At 42.9% G+C, this 18,124-nt stretch overlaps 1 protein-coding gene across 1 annotated transcript in view; it reads left to right on the top strand.

Annotated features, from left to right (window-relative positions):
- Positions 1–18,124, top strand: part of usp19 (ubiquitin specific peptidase 19) — a 149,784-nt gene that overhangs the window by 59,781 nt on the left and 71,879 nt on the right. The window contains exons 6-8 of the mRNA XM_087994568.1: positions 724–860; positions 8,365–8,883; positions 14,991–15,384. Coding sequence (XP_087850694.1) covers positions 724–860; positions 8,365–8,883; positions 14,991–15,384 — 1,050 coding nt within the window. The remainder of the gene's footprint in view (positions 1–723; positions 861–8,364; positions 8,884–14,990; positions 15,385–18,124) is intronic.

Raw genomic sequence — 18,124 nt, 5'->3', positions numbered from 1 at the left:
TGACCCCTCTTGACAGCCATTTCTGCCCTGGGGAAAAGTTTCTGGCTATCTCTTCTATCTATGTCTCTCATTACCTTGTACACCTCTATCAAGTCACCTCTCTTCCTCCTCCCCTCCAGCATGAAAAGCTTGAGCTCACTCAACCTTTCTTCATGAGACAAGCCCTCCAATCCAGGCAGCATCCTGGTAAATCTCCACTCTACCCTTTCTGAAATATCTACTTCCTTCCTATATTGAGGCGACCAGATTTAATTTCTTAAATTTTAATGCTTTGGTGATAGAATTTCATCATTGTGTGAGAGGAATATGTATTTGATCTAAAGCAATGGCTATTATGATTTTACACATAATAAATTGTATCCAGAGACTCCAAAACATGTCATGCTTAATTCATTGTAAATTGCAGTACTTAATTGTGGTGGTCAAGAAATATCCTGAGGTTTACACACTAACACTTTATAATGACGAGGTAATCTCCTTTGACATTAAGATGGAACGGGGCCGATTATAACCTTGGGGTAATGGGAGTAAGGAGGACAAAATACCATCCAAGTAGGATGCTCAGATGTAATTTGGTATCCATTATAAATTTAAAATTCTCTTTGTGAATGTAATTTGATTTTATATTTTATTATAGTCAGGTATATAAACTTGTGGGGATACCTGTACTCTTCTATTCTGCATCTTTTTTTTTAAAGTTCAATTTTGTTTCCCATGTTGTAGATGGACGCCAGTGGAGTTGTCACTTCCATGAAGAGATTGAGAGTTCATGCAGCAAACTGCAATACAAGGAGAAGGGCAACTTCCTCCAGCTTATCATGCCAAAGAAGATTCCTCTGCACACATGGTCATCCCTCATGGTACAGTGATCACCAAAGTGTTTTACAGCTGATATCCCTAACTTAAAAGGCTGACATCAGCTTGGGTTAAAGAGTTAAAATAAATCATATCAGAGTGCATTGATTAGGTGGCATTACACTCTGATTTTAAAAGCTTAATGCTTAGAGGACAAAGGGGAGGCTGCGGTTGCAAAGAAATATCAAGGTCTTGAGAAGGAAGAACTGACTGAATGACTGGATGCATATTGACTGGAAAGTAGGAAGACTGACTTTCAAAGACGACCTAGAATCTGGGGAGCTAGCCAATTGGATATAAAATTAGTTTGAAGATAGGAGAAAGGAGGTGGTGCTAGATCAATGCTTTTCTGACTGTGACCAGCAATGCACCACAAGATCTTGTGCTGGGTCCACTACTTTTTGTTGTTTTATATAAATAATTTGGATGTGAATATAGAAGGTTTGATTACTAAATTTGCAGATGACACCAAAAGAGTTGGTGTAGTAGACAGTGAAGAAGGTTACCTCAGAGTGCAATGGAACCTTGATCAGACTGGCGAATGGGTCGAGGAGTGGCGGATGGAGTTTAATTTAGATAAATGTAAAGGGTCTTACCTTTTGGTAAGGCAAATTAGGGCTGGACTTGCACAGTTAATGGAGAAAGTGAAGAGTGCAGATGCTGGAGATCAGAGTCAAGAAAGTGGTACTGGAAAAGCATTGCCAGTCAGGCAGTATCCAAGGAACAGGGGAATCGACGTTACAGGCAAAAGCCCTTCATTGCGAATGAGTGGTGGAGAGATAAATGGGAGGAGAGTGGGGCTTGTGGGGGAAGGTGGCTGAGAGTGCAATAGATCGATGGAGGTGGGAGTAATGGTGATAGGTCGGAAAGGAGGATGGAGCGGGTAGGTGGGAAGGAAGATGGACAAGTAGGACAGGTCATGAGGGAGGGAGGGGCCAATTTGGAAGGTTGGATCTGGGATAAAATATGGGGAGGGAAATGAGGAAACTGGTGACATCCACATTGATCCTGTATGGTTGGAGGGTCACAAGCTGGAAGATGAGGCATTTCCTCCACAATTTCCACCACCTACAATGCACCCCACCACCAGAGATATATTTCCCTCCCCACCCCAATCTGCATTCCTTAAAGTTCATTACCTCTGCGACTCTCTTGTCATGTCCATGTCCCCCACCAACCCATCCTTCCCTCCCAGCACCTTCCTCTGCCACCGCAGGAATTGCAAAACCTGCACCCACACCTCCCCCCTCCCCTCCATCCAAGGCTTCAAAGGAGCCTTCCACATCTGTCAAAGTTTTATCTGCACTTCCACACGTCATTTGCTGTATCTGTTACTCCCGATGTGGTCTCTACATTGGGGAGACCAGACACCTACTTGCAGAATGCTTCAAAGAACATCTTTGGGACACCTGCACCAACCAACCCCACCATGGTCGAACACTTCAACTCCCCCTCCCCCTCTGCCAAAGACGTGCAGGTCCTGGGCTGCCTCTATTGCCAAACCTTAACCACCTCACGCCCAAAGGAAGAACGCCCTCATATTCTGCCTTGGGACCCTCCAACCACATGGGATCAATGTGGATTTCACCAGTTTCCTCATTGCCCCACATTATCCCATGTAAGAGTACTACATGGTCAGAGGTTAGTGAGTTTTGAGAAGATTTGTACTCAGATTGAGATTTTGGATATAGGTTTGCTCGCTGAGCTGCAAGGTTCATTTCCAGACATTTCATTACCCTACTAGATAACATCTTCAGTGGGCCTGAGGCAAAGCAATGCTGAGAATTCCAGTTGGAATGCCATGCTTCTAGGTCCGCCGATTTCTCAGCAACAAACCCAAACAAGCAGACAAAACATGTCCAGAAAGCCTAGCCACTCTTCCCTGCATCAAAGACATCTCAGCAATGACTGTCAGACTACTCTGACCCCTTGGCACCATGGTAGCCCACAAACCCACCAACACACTGAAACAGCAGCTAATGAACTTGAAAGACCCTATTCAGACAACGAGCAAAACTAATGTCATTTACAAAATACCACGTAAGGACTGTAACAAACACTACATTGGACAAACAGGCAGAAAAGTAGCCACCAGGATACATGAACGCCAACTAGCCACAAAAAGACATGACCCTCTCTCACTAGTATCCTCACAGATGGATGAGGAAGGACACCACTTCGACTGGGACAACACATCCATCCTAGGATAAGCCAAACAAAGACACGCACGAGAATTCCTAGAAGCATGGCATTCCAACTGGAAATCTATCTACAAACACATCGAGTTAGACCCCATCCACCATCCCCTGAGAAAAAGGAACCGGAAGTGACTTCATCACAGGAAATGGCATCGCCAACCCAAAGAAACCCAAACATATAAATAGAAAGCAGGAAATAGGGTAACTAAATATCTGGAAATGAACCTTGCAGCTCAGCAAGCAAACCTACATCCGTGGTCAGAGGTGCCAAACCGGAGCCCTGTAATTCACAGGTTAATTAGAGACATTTCATGGCACTACCTAAAGAGGAGTAAAGATGTTCCTCATAACCGCCCTCATGACCTGTCCTACCTGTTCATCTTCCTTCCCACCTATCCGCTCTACACTTCACTTCTCTCCGACCCATCACCGTTACCCTCACCTCCATCTACCTATTGCACTCTCAGCTACCTTCACCCCAGCCTCACCCCACACCACCACCACCACCAATTTATCTCTCCACCCCCTTGGCTCACAAGCCTCATTCCTGATGAAGGGCTTTTGCCCAAAACATTGATCTTCCTGCTGCTTGGATGCTGCCTGACCTGCTGTGCTTTTCCAGCACCACACTCTCGACTTGTACAGTTAATGGTCAAGCCCTGGGAGTGCAGGTGCATAGTTCCTTGAAAGTGGAGTCAACAGGATAGTGAAGATGGTGTTTGGTACGCTTGCCTTCATTGGTCAGAACACTTGAGTATAGGGTTTAGGATGTTGTGTTCTGGCTGTACAGGACATTGGCGAAACCACTTATAGAATACTGTGTACAGTTCTGGTCATCCTTATATCAGAAGGTTGTTGTTAAACTTGAGAGGGTGCTCAAAGGATATACCCTGTACAAGCATATTGCCCGAGACTGGAAGGTTTGAGTTATAGGGAGAGGCTGAGTAGGCTGAGGCTTTTTTCCCTGAGTGTCAGAGGCTGAGAGATGGCCTTATAGAGGTTTATAAGATCATGACAGTAGTTAAGGTGAATAGTCGAAGTCTTTTTCCTAGGGTGGGGTGTCAGGTGAGACAGGAGAGATTAAAAAAGGACCTGAGGGGTTAGATTAGATTACTTACAGTGTGGAAACAGGCCCTTTGGCCCAACAAGTCCACACTGCCCCGCCGAAGCGCAACCCACCCATATCCCTACATCTACCCCTTACCTAACACTACGGGCAATTTAGCATGGCCAATTCACCTGACCCTGCACATCTTTGGACTGTGGGAGGAAACTGGAGCACCCGGAGGAAACCCACACAGACACGGGGAGAATGTGCAAATTCCACACAGTCAATCGCCTGAGGTGGGAATTGAACCCGGGTCTCTGGCGCTGTGAGGCAGCAGTGCTAACCACTGTGCCACCGTGCCGCCCACGTTTTCATGCAGAGAATGGTCCATGTATGGAGTGAGCCGTCAGAGGAAATGGGGGTATTAGTACAGCTAAAACATTTAAAAGGTATGGGTACATGAATAAGTAGGGTTTAGAGGAATATGGGTCAAATGCTGACAAATGGAACCAGGTCAGGTTGGGATGTCTGGTTAGCATGGATAGGTTGGACCGAAGGGTCCCTTTCCAGGCTGTATGACATTATCTCACAAACCTTATTGAATTCTTTGAGAAGGTGACTAAGGAGGTGGACGAGGGGAAAGCAGTAGATGTGGTGTATATGGATTTTAGTAAGGCGTTTGATAAGGTTCCCCATGGTAGACTACTGCAAAAAATACAGAGGTATGGCATTGAGGGTGAGTTGGAGGTTTGGATTAGGAGTTGGCTGGCTGGAAGAAGACAGAGGGTAGTAGTTGATGGAAAAGGTTCATCTTGGAGTGCTGTCACTAGCAGTGTTCCGCAAGGATCTGTTTTGGGACCATTGCTGTTTGTCATTTTTATAAATGACCTGGAGGAGGGGTTAGAAGGTTGGGTGAGCAAGTTTGCGGATGATACGAAAGTCGGAGGAGTTGTAGACAGTGAGGAAGGATGTGGCAGGTTACAGCGGGATATAGATAAGCTGCAGAACTGGGCAGAAAGGTGGCAAATGGAGTTCAATGTAGGTAAGTGTGAGGTGATTCACTTTGGTAAGAGTAATAAAAAGATGGGGTACTGGGCTAACGGTCGGATACTTGGTAGTGTGGATGAGCAGAGGGATCTTGGTGTCCATGTACACAAATCTTTGAAAGTTGCCACCCAGGTAAATAGTGCGGTGAAGAAGGCATATGGCGTACTGACTTTTATTGGTAGAGGAATTGAGTTCCGGAGTACTGAGGTCATGTTGCAGTTGTATAAGACTCTGGTGCGGCCACATTTGGAGTATTGTGTGCAGTTTTGGTCGCCATACTATAGGAAGGATGTGGAGGCACTGGAACGGGTGCAGAGGAGGTTTACCAGGATGTTGTCTGGTATGGTAGAAAGATCGTATGAGGAAAGGCTGAGGCACTTGGGGTTGTTTTCATTGGAGAAAAGAAGGTTTAGGGGTGACTTGATAGAGGTGTACAAGATGATTAGGGGTTTAGATAGGGTCGACAGTGAGAATCTTTTTCCACATATGGAGTCAGCTATTACAAGGGGGCATAGCTTTAAATTAAGGGGGGGTAGGTATAGGACAGATGTTAGGGGTAGGTTCTTTACTCAGCGAGTTGTAAGTTCATGGAATGCCCTGCCAGTAGAAGTGGTGGACTCTCCCTCATCATGGGCATTTAAGCGGGCATTGGATAGGTATATGGAGGATAGTGGGCTAGTGTAGGTTAGGTGGGCTTGGATCGGCGCAACATCGAGGGCCGAAGGGCCTGTACTGCGCTGTATTCTTCTATGTTCTATGACTGAACATCGCATCTGAATGCCTCAAAAGTCTTTTTCAAGTGTAGTCTGCATTTTATGTAAGAATTACAGTAATCAATTTCCATACAGCAAGGTCCCACAACCTACATGGGAAAAATGAGCACGCAATCTGTTTTGCAGATGTTGGTTGATAAATAGTAGCTAGCAGAAGAAGAACTTCCTTGCTCCCCTTTAGGTAGTGCCATGGGATCTCTCTCATTAACCTGTGAATGACAGGGCCCTTGTTTGGCACCTCTAACCACGTAGTACACTCCTATGTCTTGGCTCTTGTCAACCTGGATAATGGAAGTCAAACTTGGGAGTGGGATTTGACCCTACGACCTCTGATTCAGAGATCGCTAAATTAAGGCTGATGTCTTCTAACCTGCAGGAAAGGAATGTTTTGGTGCACAAATTTAACAAAGGTGAAATCTAGACATGATCTGGTCACTCTGAAATAGGTTTAAATTTGGTTAAATAGAGTGCGAGGAAGGAGCTTAAAAGAAAAATTCCAATGCAGGGACTGAAGTTAGAAATTAAAAGTACAATCAGGATTGCATAGCAATTTAGGTCTGAGTGGACGTTGTTAATTGGAATCTGGAGAAAAACTTTGAAGCAAAAGAGAAACTTTATTGGCATTTGTTTATGCAGTGGAGGAGGACTTGAGTTATCTTCTGGAAGCCCATTAATCTCTATAGTTTTATTTCGAATACAAGCAGCTGGAATGACATTTGATTTGAATATTAAATTGTAGAAAGGTTGGAAAAAAAACAATTAATACAAGTTTAGAAACATGTTTCAGTAATCTGTGGCAAATTAACACTTGGTTATAAAGTATTTGGCTACATCCATGTCATGCTCTGGGCACCAGTTCAAAAATACTAATCATTACCACTTGTCTGAGTAGAATCTAACTGGCCAGCCTCCAGTTCTGCTCTCATGGCATTTTGAAACAAAAGAAATTGAAACTCTGTTACCAAAATTATTTATTAATGGTCTTGGTACCGCGTCCTTCTGCACATTGGAGCTGGGTGGTGCAGTGATTCTCTCACTGCGACTGGACAGTTTAATGACTTAACACACAACCCATATTAACTCTGATACTGTATGTTACCAAGTATTATCATGTTTTTTTCACACTGTTCTGGGTGGTACAGTCGACTTCTACGTGATCATTCAAATCCCTCTTGTAGTGAAAACAGAACGTGTTGCAGGCGCACGCAGGTTCAAGTAGCAGCCAAAGGGAGAAAAGCATTTCTGATCAATAACTTTTCGTCAGAACTGGAAGAAGTTTAAAGTTTTTAATCAAACTTACAGCCAGGAAAAAAGTAATGCAGGGAAGAAACGAAGGATCAGGAGTGATGATGTCCAGTTAATATGGGATAATGGATGCATTTGTTTTATATTTTGATCTGGGACTTTGATCTTTCCTACAATCAAATGATTTTCTGTATCTTTTTTTGTACCTAAACGAGCCTCCGTTGCTGCTAAGCTCCTAAATATAGAATGAAAATTACATGTCTTCAAACTTGTTACTACCTGACACTGATCAGCTGATGTGAATTTTTTTATGACATCTCATGTCATTTAGGGAAGGACAATAAATGCTGCCATGGCTGGTTATACTCTCATCCCAAAAACATATAAAGAAAATAAGTTATGGTCTGGATGGTGGAAACCAGAATTTTCTAATGAAAATGGAGAAAATTTTGAAAAGGCAAAATTTGCAGAGCTGTAGGGAAAGGATAGAGGTGGTGGAGCTAATTGGATAGGTCTGTCAGTAATGGAAGAACCACAAATTGGGCTGCTTCAGTACTGCATGATGGTGATGCAGTCATTGGCTATCCCCAAGTTGGCCCCTTGGAGTTGCAATGGGAATTTTACAATGAATTTGCATGCCAGTTTATTTCATTGAGCCAAGTTCTGCAACTACTGTTGCAGTCCACTTTGCCCCAAGGCACTTCATGTAGAAATGGGATCTCGATAATCAGAGACAAGTGATTCCGATTGTCATTGTTTGCAGCTCCAAGAATGTGTTTTCTATCTTGTCTTGTTTTTAGATTGCTTTAATCACACGAGGCTGTTCCCATCCATATACCTGACAGTCAGAGTCAGCTATGTAACATGCAGATATCTCTGTAGCAATTGGCTTGCCAAAACATCTGGCCAATGTGCCAGAGGAGAAATTAGGTACTGTATTTGTTTTTTAAGCACCAGATCATGCTGAGAAAGGCACTGCTGGAAAGGATGGTGGAACCTGATGTAGTTGTAAACATCAAGTGAGAATTGAGTCAATACTTGCAGAGGGAAACAATTTGGGGAAAAAACAGGGGAGTGAGACAAATTGGATAGTTCTTCACAGGTATGATGGACCTAACATGCAGAAAGATTCTAGTTCTTTAAAATGTAATAGGTGAATGTATGTTTTATATTTACCCCCTTTGATTGCATTTTACAGAAGAAGGGTAAAGAACAGACTGCTGTGATTCTGCCCAGAAACACTGGGAAGGAGAAGGCTTTGTTCAGTGAAGAAGTCACTGAAGAAGTGAAACCAGGAGGATCTTCTGACAGCATTGAGAAGCGGAAAACAAAAGCTGAGCGCAGGCTGAAACGTCCAATCAACGTGAAGGTGTCGGGAAAGATGGAATCGCCTCCCGAACCTGGGGTGAAGCGTACCATCCAATGCAAGGATCCAGGCAACACTTCAACCATCCCTGAGCCAGTTCCAACACAAACTGTTTTAGTAAAGTCCCCAGAAGGAGTGGATACTGTTTGTCTTGAGCAGGACATAAAGTCTGCAGTATGTCCACAAAGTCTAACAAGTGAACTGAGTACCAGTGATGCTGATGGAGGACTGACTGACCCCTTGGTTGAGAATAAAGTGAAGAGAAATGGCCGTGGTCCCCAGGGAGACTGGCACATGGAGGATAAAAGTGGTACGGTAAATGCTGCCAGAGCATCGGCTGAAAAAGCTGAGGTATGTTGCCTGAGACAGTTGCACTTCAATTTTTAATCGAATGGTGATCTTTTCGTATTAGATGTGAATCTGATAGTATACGGATCTGTCACTGAATTACACATCTTGCTTAATAATCCAGCAGAATGTGTGTCCACACCTCAGAGTTAATTTTGGTATAAGCAATATCTGGAATAAAGTGGTTAGATCAGTAAAAGTCAGCATGAAGCTGCCTGATTATGTTTCAAGCCTGAATTCTTCACTAATGTCCTTTAAATTCCAAGGACCAGGAAACCAAAGTGTTAAACAGCAGGAGCTTTATTAAGGTGGTGTTCAGTCTGCAGGCAACAAGGTTAGACTAGAGTACTTTCTGGCCCAAAATGGATACTGATGTCATTATATCATGTGTTTGGATTCTTAGTGACAATCCAGCAGACTTAAGTACATGACACTTTAGATAACAAAACCTGCTGTTCTTACTGTAGTTTTTGTGACCCATACCAATTTACTGAAATGTGAATTGTCCTCAGAATTGGTTGAGCAATACACTATTGTATCTAAACCATTGCGTTGTTTTAGCAGTCCTGTTACCAGTGCCACAGTCAACTGGAGATGAGAATAAATGCTGACCTGCCCAGTGACTCCTACATCCTGGGAATTTGTTTTAAGTGGGTTTAATCAAAATGCTTAATTAGTCCCTTTGTGTTTGAATTTCTTTTGCCGTCAAGTATGTTAATTAGACATACAGTGGCCAATGCAATTCATCGTTACCGTTTGCCAAGAGTTGTAGTTAGGAAGAGAAAAAAGGTCATAAGTACTCAATGTGACAAGATAGCTGTGGATTGAGTTGGAAGGGACTCTGAGATTTTAATTGACATTCAAAATGTCGCATTAATGCTTTTCAATCAGAGAAGGCCTTGACTAGGATCAGTGACATCTATTGTGGTTGGAGTCAGACAATGTCTTCAAATTTCTGAGCTTAACAAGAAGACTTTTCATATCTAGCTGGACCACATCAAGCATTCTGCTAATTTCACGATGCTTGATGTTGGACCTATGACATATTTGCTGGAAAGTTCTGTTCTACAATCATAACTTTAAAAGTGCAAATAATCCAAGGACACTGACAGTTGGATTTGTACTGATTCCATTTTAATTATAAAATGTTCAGTGTTAGAAGTGTAGGTGTTAGTTAATTCACTGACTGCTTGCCTGAATATGAGCAGCATTTCTGTAAGGTCTGGGAGTTGAAGCCCATCACTTTGACTCAGCAACTTGAGATTACAAATAATTGAGGACTTGCCAGTGTCTCCTAAATAAGACCATAAGACAGAGGAGCAGAAATTAGGCCATTCAGCCCATCGAGTCTGCTCTGTCAGTCAATCATGGCTGATCAGTTTCTCAACCCCATTTTCCCGATTTCTCCCCGTAACCCTTAATCCCCTTGATACTCAAGAACCAAGCTATCTCAGGCTTACACATACTCAAGACCTGACCTCCTCAGCTTACTGTGGTAGTGAATTCCATAGATTCCCCACTCTCCGGCTGAAGAAGTTTCTCCTTATCTCCATTCTAAAAGGTCTTCCCTTTGCTCTAAGGCTATGCCCTTGGGTTTTAGTGTCTTCGACCAATGAAAATATCTTAACAACATCTACTCTGTCCAGGCCTTTCAGTATTCTGTATATTTCAATTAGATCTCCCCTCCACCTCAAACTCCATCAAGTATAAACCCAGAGTCCTGAAACGTTCCTCCTGTGTTAAGTTTTTCATTGCTGGGATCATTCTCATGAACCTCCTCTGAACCAGCTCTAGGGCCAGTACATCCTTCCTGAATATGGGGCCCAAAATTGCTCACGATACTCCAAACGTGGCCTGACCAGAGCTTTAGAGAGCCTCAGAAGTACATTCCTGCTTTTATATTCAAGTGCTTTCAAAGTAAACATCATCATTGCGTTTGCCTTCCTAACTACTGACTCACCCTGCAAGTTTACCTTGAGAAAATCCTGGACTAGAACTCCCAAGTCTCTTTGCACTTCAGACTTCTGAACTTTCTCCCCATTTAGAAAATAGTCCATGCCTCTGTTCTCCCAATCAAAATGCATGACCTCACACTTGCCCACATTGTACTCCATATACTGCCACTTTGCCCACTCTCCTAACCTGTCCAAATCCTTCTGCAGCCTCCCCAATACTACCTGACCTTCCACCTATCTTTGCATAGAACATTACAACGCAGTACAGACCCTTCTGCCCTCGATCTTTGTGTCATCTGCAAACCTAGCCAGAATGCCCTCGGGTCTTTCATCTAGATCGTTAATGTATAAAGTCAAAAGTTGTGGTCCTAACACTGAGCCTTGCGGAACACCACTAGTCACTGGCTGCTATCCTGAGATGGACCCTTTTATCCCCACTCTCTGCTTTCTGCCTGACAGCCAAACCTCTATCCATGCTATCACTTTGCCTCTAACACCATGGGCCCTTATCGTACTCAGTAGCCTCCCATGTGGCACTTTGTCAAAGGCTTCTTGAAGTCCAGGGAGATAACATCCATTGGCTCTCCTGTTCATTACTTCCTCAAAGAATTCTAACAGATTTGTCAGGCATGACCTCCCTTGATGAAACCATGCTGACTTTAACCTATTTTATCATACACATCCAACTATTCAGAAATCTCATCCTTCACAATGGATTCCAAGATCTTACCCTCTACTGCGTTGGTTGGTCTGTAATTTTCTGTCTTTTGCTATACTCCCCTTTTTAAACAGCGGTGGCATGTTAATGATTTTTCCAGTCCTAACAAGAACATAGAATTATTGTAAGTGTTGGGGTGTTAAATACAAGATACAATTTTTTTTTCTTTTTAAAATCGGGAGAAGCTTCTTCACCAGGTTTACACTCGAACCAATACTTGCCACTACGCTCATAGCACGCTTCTGCCTGGGTGGGGTAGGATGGCTGACCTCCAGCAAAGTGCTGCACGTAGACTTAGAAAATAAGTCTGAAAAAATTCTGTATTGAAGATGGAAAGTTAAAACTGGTTTTAATTTTCTCAGATTAAGAAAAGGAGAAGAGATTATTCCTTGATCTGCATAACAAAACCATTGAGTTGGCAGACTATATTGTTTTTATGCTAATGTGCACTGTCTAACATGTGTTTCTTCAGGTGCTGGAGGAAATAGCTAAATAATAGTCATTCTGTTAATGATGATACAGGGACTTGGTCTCTGTGGGACATTTCATAAATTCACAGTCATGGCAACAGCACAACAAACACCATTCTTTTTCCTACTTTGCCTCTTGCTGTAGTTCAGCTTCTATTGTATGTTGCACCAGCTCAATTGACAGTCACATTCCTTTATTTTTATTGCTTTCTGATGTGATATATATCATTTCACTTCTTATTTAATAACTTCTTTATACTCAACCAAAAATAAATTGGGTACTTCTATAAGACCATAAAAATAGAAAGAGGTAGACCATTCAGCCCATCAAGTCTGCTCATGAGATCATGGCTGACCTGATAATCTCAACTCCAGTTTTCAGCCTTCTCCCCATAACCCTTGATTCTCTTGCTGATTAAAAATCTGCCTTGACCTTGAATATACTTACTAGCCTAGCATCTACAGACCTTCATGGTAAGGAATTCCACAGATTGACTACCTCTAAGAGAAAAAAGGAATTCATGCTTTATCTCTATTTTAAATATGCAATCTCTTATTCAGAGATCATTCCCTCTGTTTCAAGGACTCTCCCACAGAGGAAAACAACCTCTACATTGATCCTATCAAACCCCTAAAAAAAAAATTTTGTTTTGGTAAAGTCTCCTCCCATTCTAAACTTCACTGAGCGCAGGCCCAACGTACTCAGCCTCTCCTCGTCTCCTCATAAAATCCCTGCATACGCAGAATCAACCTAGTGAACTTTATTTGAGCTCTTTCAAATGCCAATTTATCTACCCTTGGAGAGGGACCCAAACTGCTCCGTGTTCTAACTGTGATCTGACTCATGCCTTGTATAGTTTTAACAAAACTTCTATGTTTTTATACACCATTTCTGTGCTTTAGATGAAGATTTTTCCAATTGATTGTGTTGACTCTCCTGATTCTTTTTTTTTTGCTCAGTTTGACCATCAGTAGTTAACTGTAAGGATTTGCCTTTATTTCCTGTTGTCAATTGGCTTCTTATCAATTAATACAGTTCGACTGTTAGCAGCAGAAATATAAAATAGTAAATGGTTAAGCAATGAGTGTTGAACTTCCAATTAATGTTTTGCACTTAATTCCGTTCACTGGCTTTAAATATTTTGAGACGTACTGCCACATGGAAAAAATGCAGCAAGCGTATTGGGATTTTGTGCGTTGTTTTCAGATTAGGGAGTACACCTGTATTCTGCAAATGGAAAATTGAACAGGAGTGCTTTTTGAAATACACAATTGGCCTGGTTTACCCTGCGGAGCGATCATGTCTGGCAAGTTACTGCACCTGTTTGGCCATTGGTTCATGGGGATCTAAACGTGGTTTCCACCATTACTGAGGGAGCTAGGCTGCCGCCACCTCTTCACCATCCCACTAGTGTAATGGATGCTGGACTCTAACCATTTTACACTCTGTCTTCAATGCCCATTCGCAGCAATTTCCACCTAGCATAGTTGTGAGGCAAGAACAGAAAATGCTGGAAAAGCTCAGCAGCAGCATTTTTAAAGACAAATTAAAGTTAACATTTCAAATCCAATGAACCTTCCTCAGAATAGTTGTGAGGCATCTTGCCCTAAATACACTTTGTACAACTTCTTATGATACAGACTTCAAGCCTTTTAAAACTGAGATTAGGATTAGGATTGGTTCAGTGGAACCAGACCTGCATCTTCCAATATGGAACCACTGGATTGTTCTAAAATATAGGGCTTCAAGGAATCTTTATCATTAAGCACATCTATTAACATTTAAACAACTAACAGGATATAATTTTAAAAGTTTAAATGGGCGCATTAGTATTTGCCACCCTAATTAAAAGTGCCAATTACAGAGATGGTGACTGGAATTTGAGTATAAATCTGGATTCTGGACAGTGTTGCTGTGACCATGGTCTTTGCCCATTTCTAATTGTTCTGCAAAGGTCACATCAGAGGGCAGTATCTTAACTGCTGTGTGGCCTAAAGTCTCATGTGTGCACAAATAGTAGAATCATATTGGTGAATCAGTATCGCTTTTATATTGTAAGCCAATTATATTCTTACAGTCTCGCACTTGTCAGGATCTGAATTTAGCCTCTTGATCCAATACCTGGACGATTTGCTGCAGTAGTCTCATTGGTTGTCATTAGATTTGTAATGATCAATGAAATTTTTTTCATAAAAAGCTGTGTGTTGGGACTAAAGTTCTCAATGGCCAGGACAGAACTGGCCCAGTTATGATGTTGAAAGAGAATTAGAGATATTTGATTTTTCCAGCTTTTCTGAACAGAGTTGCCAGTAAATAAAGCAGATAGGATAGTGAGTGGCTGGGAAATGTGCTAAAATTGTGCAAAACCCTGGGAAGGTGCACATAAATTACTGGGCGCAGACATGGGCACAGACATGGGCATAAAAATGTAAAAGGATATCTGTGCCCAAGTGAGATTGCAGAAGAAATCAAATGAGGCTGCTCCCAGTTGTCAGAGGAGAGCTTACAGGAGAGAACCCCTGCTCCATCAAAACACATTTCTGATTGGCCACAGGCAGGTTATACAGCATGCTAAGCAGCATCAAAAAGGTGAAACTAAACCATACTTGGACAGATTTGGTTCAAAAGTCCAGGATTTATTTTAAACAAAGGATAAGGTAAATGACAGGTGGACAGTTTTATCAGAGTGGGTAAATGAATGCAGTGAGCAGCTGTTGCAGGAATGGAAAGATCCCCTGCCTTCCCATCTCTATTGTCACCCAGCACGTCTGTAGTGCCTTGGGATGTAGCCTTATAATAAAGGTATATAAATGCACCTTGTGGAAAATGGATTTACATTCAGGAAAGAAGTAGTCAAAGTGTCTTTGTCTTCCTGACCTGATCTCCTGAAGAACTGGCCTAGAAGTGTTGAGTCAAACACCAGTTAAATCGACAGTGACAATAATGCCTGTATTTTCTTTCCAAAGATCGATGTGACTGAGAAAGAGAAACTGCTGCCCAAGAAACAGGATGTCAGTGCTATAACAGCTGGTTTTCTCTGTGAGGCTGTGGCAAAGGCTTCAGCTGATGTAGGTGTTCCTATGGAACAGATAGTGAATGCAGCAGAGGTTGAAACTCTGGAAACTGCTGGAGACAGGATTGGGGTTTCTGAAACCGCATTGGAGGAACCTGCGACTCCGAGCCCTTCTCAGCACAAGAACACTATTGGAACATCTTTTGGAAAGCAGGTGAACTCTGTTGAAGAAATAACTGGAGAAATACTTCCAATGAAAAGACCTGTGGAAGATGCTGCTGTACCGCCTAGCTCAGCTGTGGGCAATACCAGTCAGAAAAAGGAGCATGCCAAGGAACAAGTTGAAGGTAATTATGTTTTTGCACATCTTAAAATATTTTATACAGAAAACTGGAATGGAAACACTTGACTTTTTGCCAGTTTTCTTTTTTCCATTAAATCCTGATGCAAAGAATGAATATAAATCAGAAACAAGCTAATCAACCCAAATAATTTGAGATAAGACCATAAGACATAGGAGTGGAAGTAAAGCCATTCGGCCCATCGAGTCCACTCCGCCATTCAATCATGGCTGATGAGCATTTCAACTCCCGCATTCTCCCCGTAGCCCTTAATTCCTTGTGACATCAAAAATTTATCAATTTCTGCCTTGAAGACATTTAGCGTCCCAGCCTCCACTGCACTCTGTGGTAATGAATTCCACAGGCCCACCACTCTCTGGCTGAAGAAATGTCTCCGCATTTCTGTTCTGAATTTACCCCCTCTAATTCTAAGGCTGTGTCCACGGGTCCTAGTCTCCTCTTGTTAGGCTTCACATGAATTTCCTCCAACTTACTGCATCTAACTCCATCAAAACATCTTTCTGGTACTGTTGCTCTCATACTTAGCTGCTATCTTAAATGTATTGATGTTACAGGCTACAGTTTTGGTGTCTCCTGCAAGTGAAAGAGGCATGTGCCTCTTGTTTGATGGTGGGAGCTTAGGAACGTGTCTGACATTCCTGACTCTTAGACTTGCAAGAAGTGTGTCCAGCTACAGCTCTTATTTAACCGCATGACTGCTCTGGAGCTGCAGATGAACTCACTGTGGAGCATCCGTGATACTGCGGAGGTCGTGGATAGCACATTTAGTGAATTGGTCACACCGCAGGTTAGGATTGCTGAGGAAGACAGTGAATGGGTGATCAAAAGATAGAAAAAGAGTAGGAAGGCAGTGTAGGTGTCCCCTGCGATCATCTCCCTCCAAAATAGGTATACCGTTTAGATACTTCTGGGGGAGATCGCTCACCAGGGGAGGGCAGCAGTTGCCAGGATCATGGCACCGTGGCAGGCACTGCTTGTCAGAGGTCTGGATGGTTGAATTTCTAAGAAGCATCCAGGAAAGTTTTCTAGAGCAGTATGTTAATAATCCAACAAGGGAAGGGGCCATATTGGACCTGGTACTGGGGAATGAGCCAGGACAGGTGGTACAAGTTGCAGTGGGGGGTTTCTTTGGGAACAGTGACCACAATTCTGTAAGTTTTAGAATACTCGTAGATAAAGAAGAGAGTGGTCCTAAGGGAAGAGTACTAAACTGGGTCAAGGCCAATTATATCAAAATTAGGCAGAGCTGGGAAATACGGATTAGACACAGCTATTTGAAGGGAAGTCCGCATTTGAGATGTGTGAGACTTTCAAAGATAGTGCAGGATAGGCATATCCCATTGAAGGCAAAGGATAGAAAGGGCAATATTTGTGAACCGTGGATGACGGGAGAAATTGTACGACTAGCCAAGAGGAAAAGGGAAGCGTACATAAGGTCTAGGCAGCTATGAACAGAACGGCCCTGGAAGAATATCGGAAGAGCAGGACATATCTTAAACGAGGAATCAAATGGGCTAAAAGGGGTCATGAAATAGCTTTAGCGAGCAGAATTAAGGAGAATCCCAAAGCATTTTATTCTTGTATAAGAAGCAAGTGGGTAACTAGAGAAAGGATTGGTACACTAAAGGATAATGAAGGAAGGCTGTGTGTCGAACCTGAGAGAATGGGTGAGATTCTGAATGATTACTTTGCATCAGTGTTCACGGAAGAGAGGAACATGATGAATCTCGAGATTGGAGATAGAAGTTTGATTAGTCTGGATCACGTTGACATAAGTAGAGATGATGTGTTGGGTAGGCTAGAGGTTATTAAGGTGGACAAATCCCCAGGACTGGATGGGATCTATCCCAGGTTGCTGAGGGAGGCGAGAGAGGAAACAGCTGGGGCCCTGACAGATACATTTGTGGCATCCTTAAACACAGGTGAGGTGCTGGAGGACTGGAGGGTTGCTCATGTTGTCCCCCTGTACAAGAAGGGTAGTAAGGATATTCCGGGTAACAACAGACTAGTGAGGCTGACGTCAGTGATAGGAAAGTTGCTGGAGAAGGTACTGAGGGATAGGATCTATTTATATTTAGAAAAGAATGGGCTTATCAGTGATAGGCAACATGGTTTTGTGCGGGGGAGATCGTGCCTCACCAACTTAATAGAGTTCTTTGAGGAAGTGACCAAGTTGATAGATGAAGGAAGGGCTGTTGATGTCATCTACATGGACTTTAGTAAGGCGTTTGCTAAGGTTCCCATGGTAGACGAATGGAGAAAGTGAAGTCACATGGTGTGCAGGGTGTTCTAGCTAGGTGGATAAAGAACTGGTTGAGCAACAGGAGACAGAGAGTAGTAGTTGAAGGGAGTTTCTCGAAATGGAGAAAGGTGACCAGTGGTGTTCCACAGGGGTCAGTGTTGGGGCCACTGTTGTTTGTAATATGCATAAATGATCTGGAAGAGGGCACTGTTGGTATGATCAAGTTTGCAGATGACACAAAGATTGGTGGAGTAGCAGAAAGCATAAGGGACTGTCAGAAAATACAGTGGGCGGCACGGTGGCACATTGGTTAGCACTGCTGCCTCACTGCGCCTGAGACCCGGGTTCAATTCCTGCCTCAGGTGACTGAATGTGTGGAGTTTGCAGGTTCTTCCCGTGTTTGCGTGGGTTTCCTCCGGGTGCTGCGGTTTCCTCCCACAGTCCAAAGATGTGCAGGTCAGGTGAATTGGCCATGCTAAATTG

This window comes from Chiloscyllium plagiosum, unplaced genomic scaffold (genome assembly GCF_037043375.1).
Source record: "Chiloscyllium plagiosum isolate Xiang-an unplaced genomic scaffold, Cpla_swu_hap1 HiC_scaffold_14, whole genome shotgun sequence".
Lineage (NCBI taxonomy): Eukaryota > Metazoa > Chordata > Chondrichthyes > Orectolobiformes > Hemiscylliidae > Chiloscyllium > Chiloscyllium plagiosum.
This window is presented reverse-complemented; position numbering and strand designations above follow the sequence as displayed.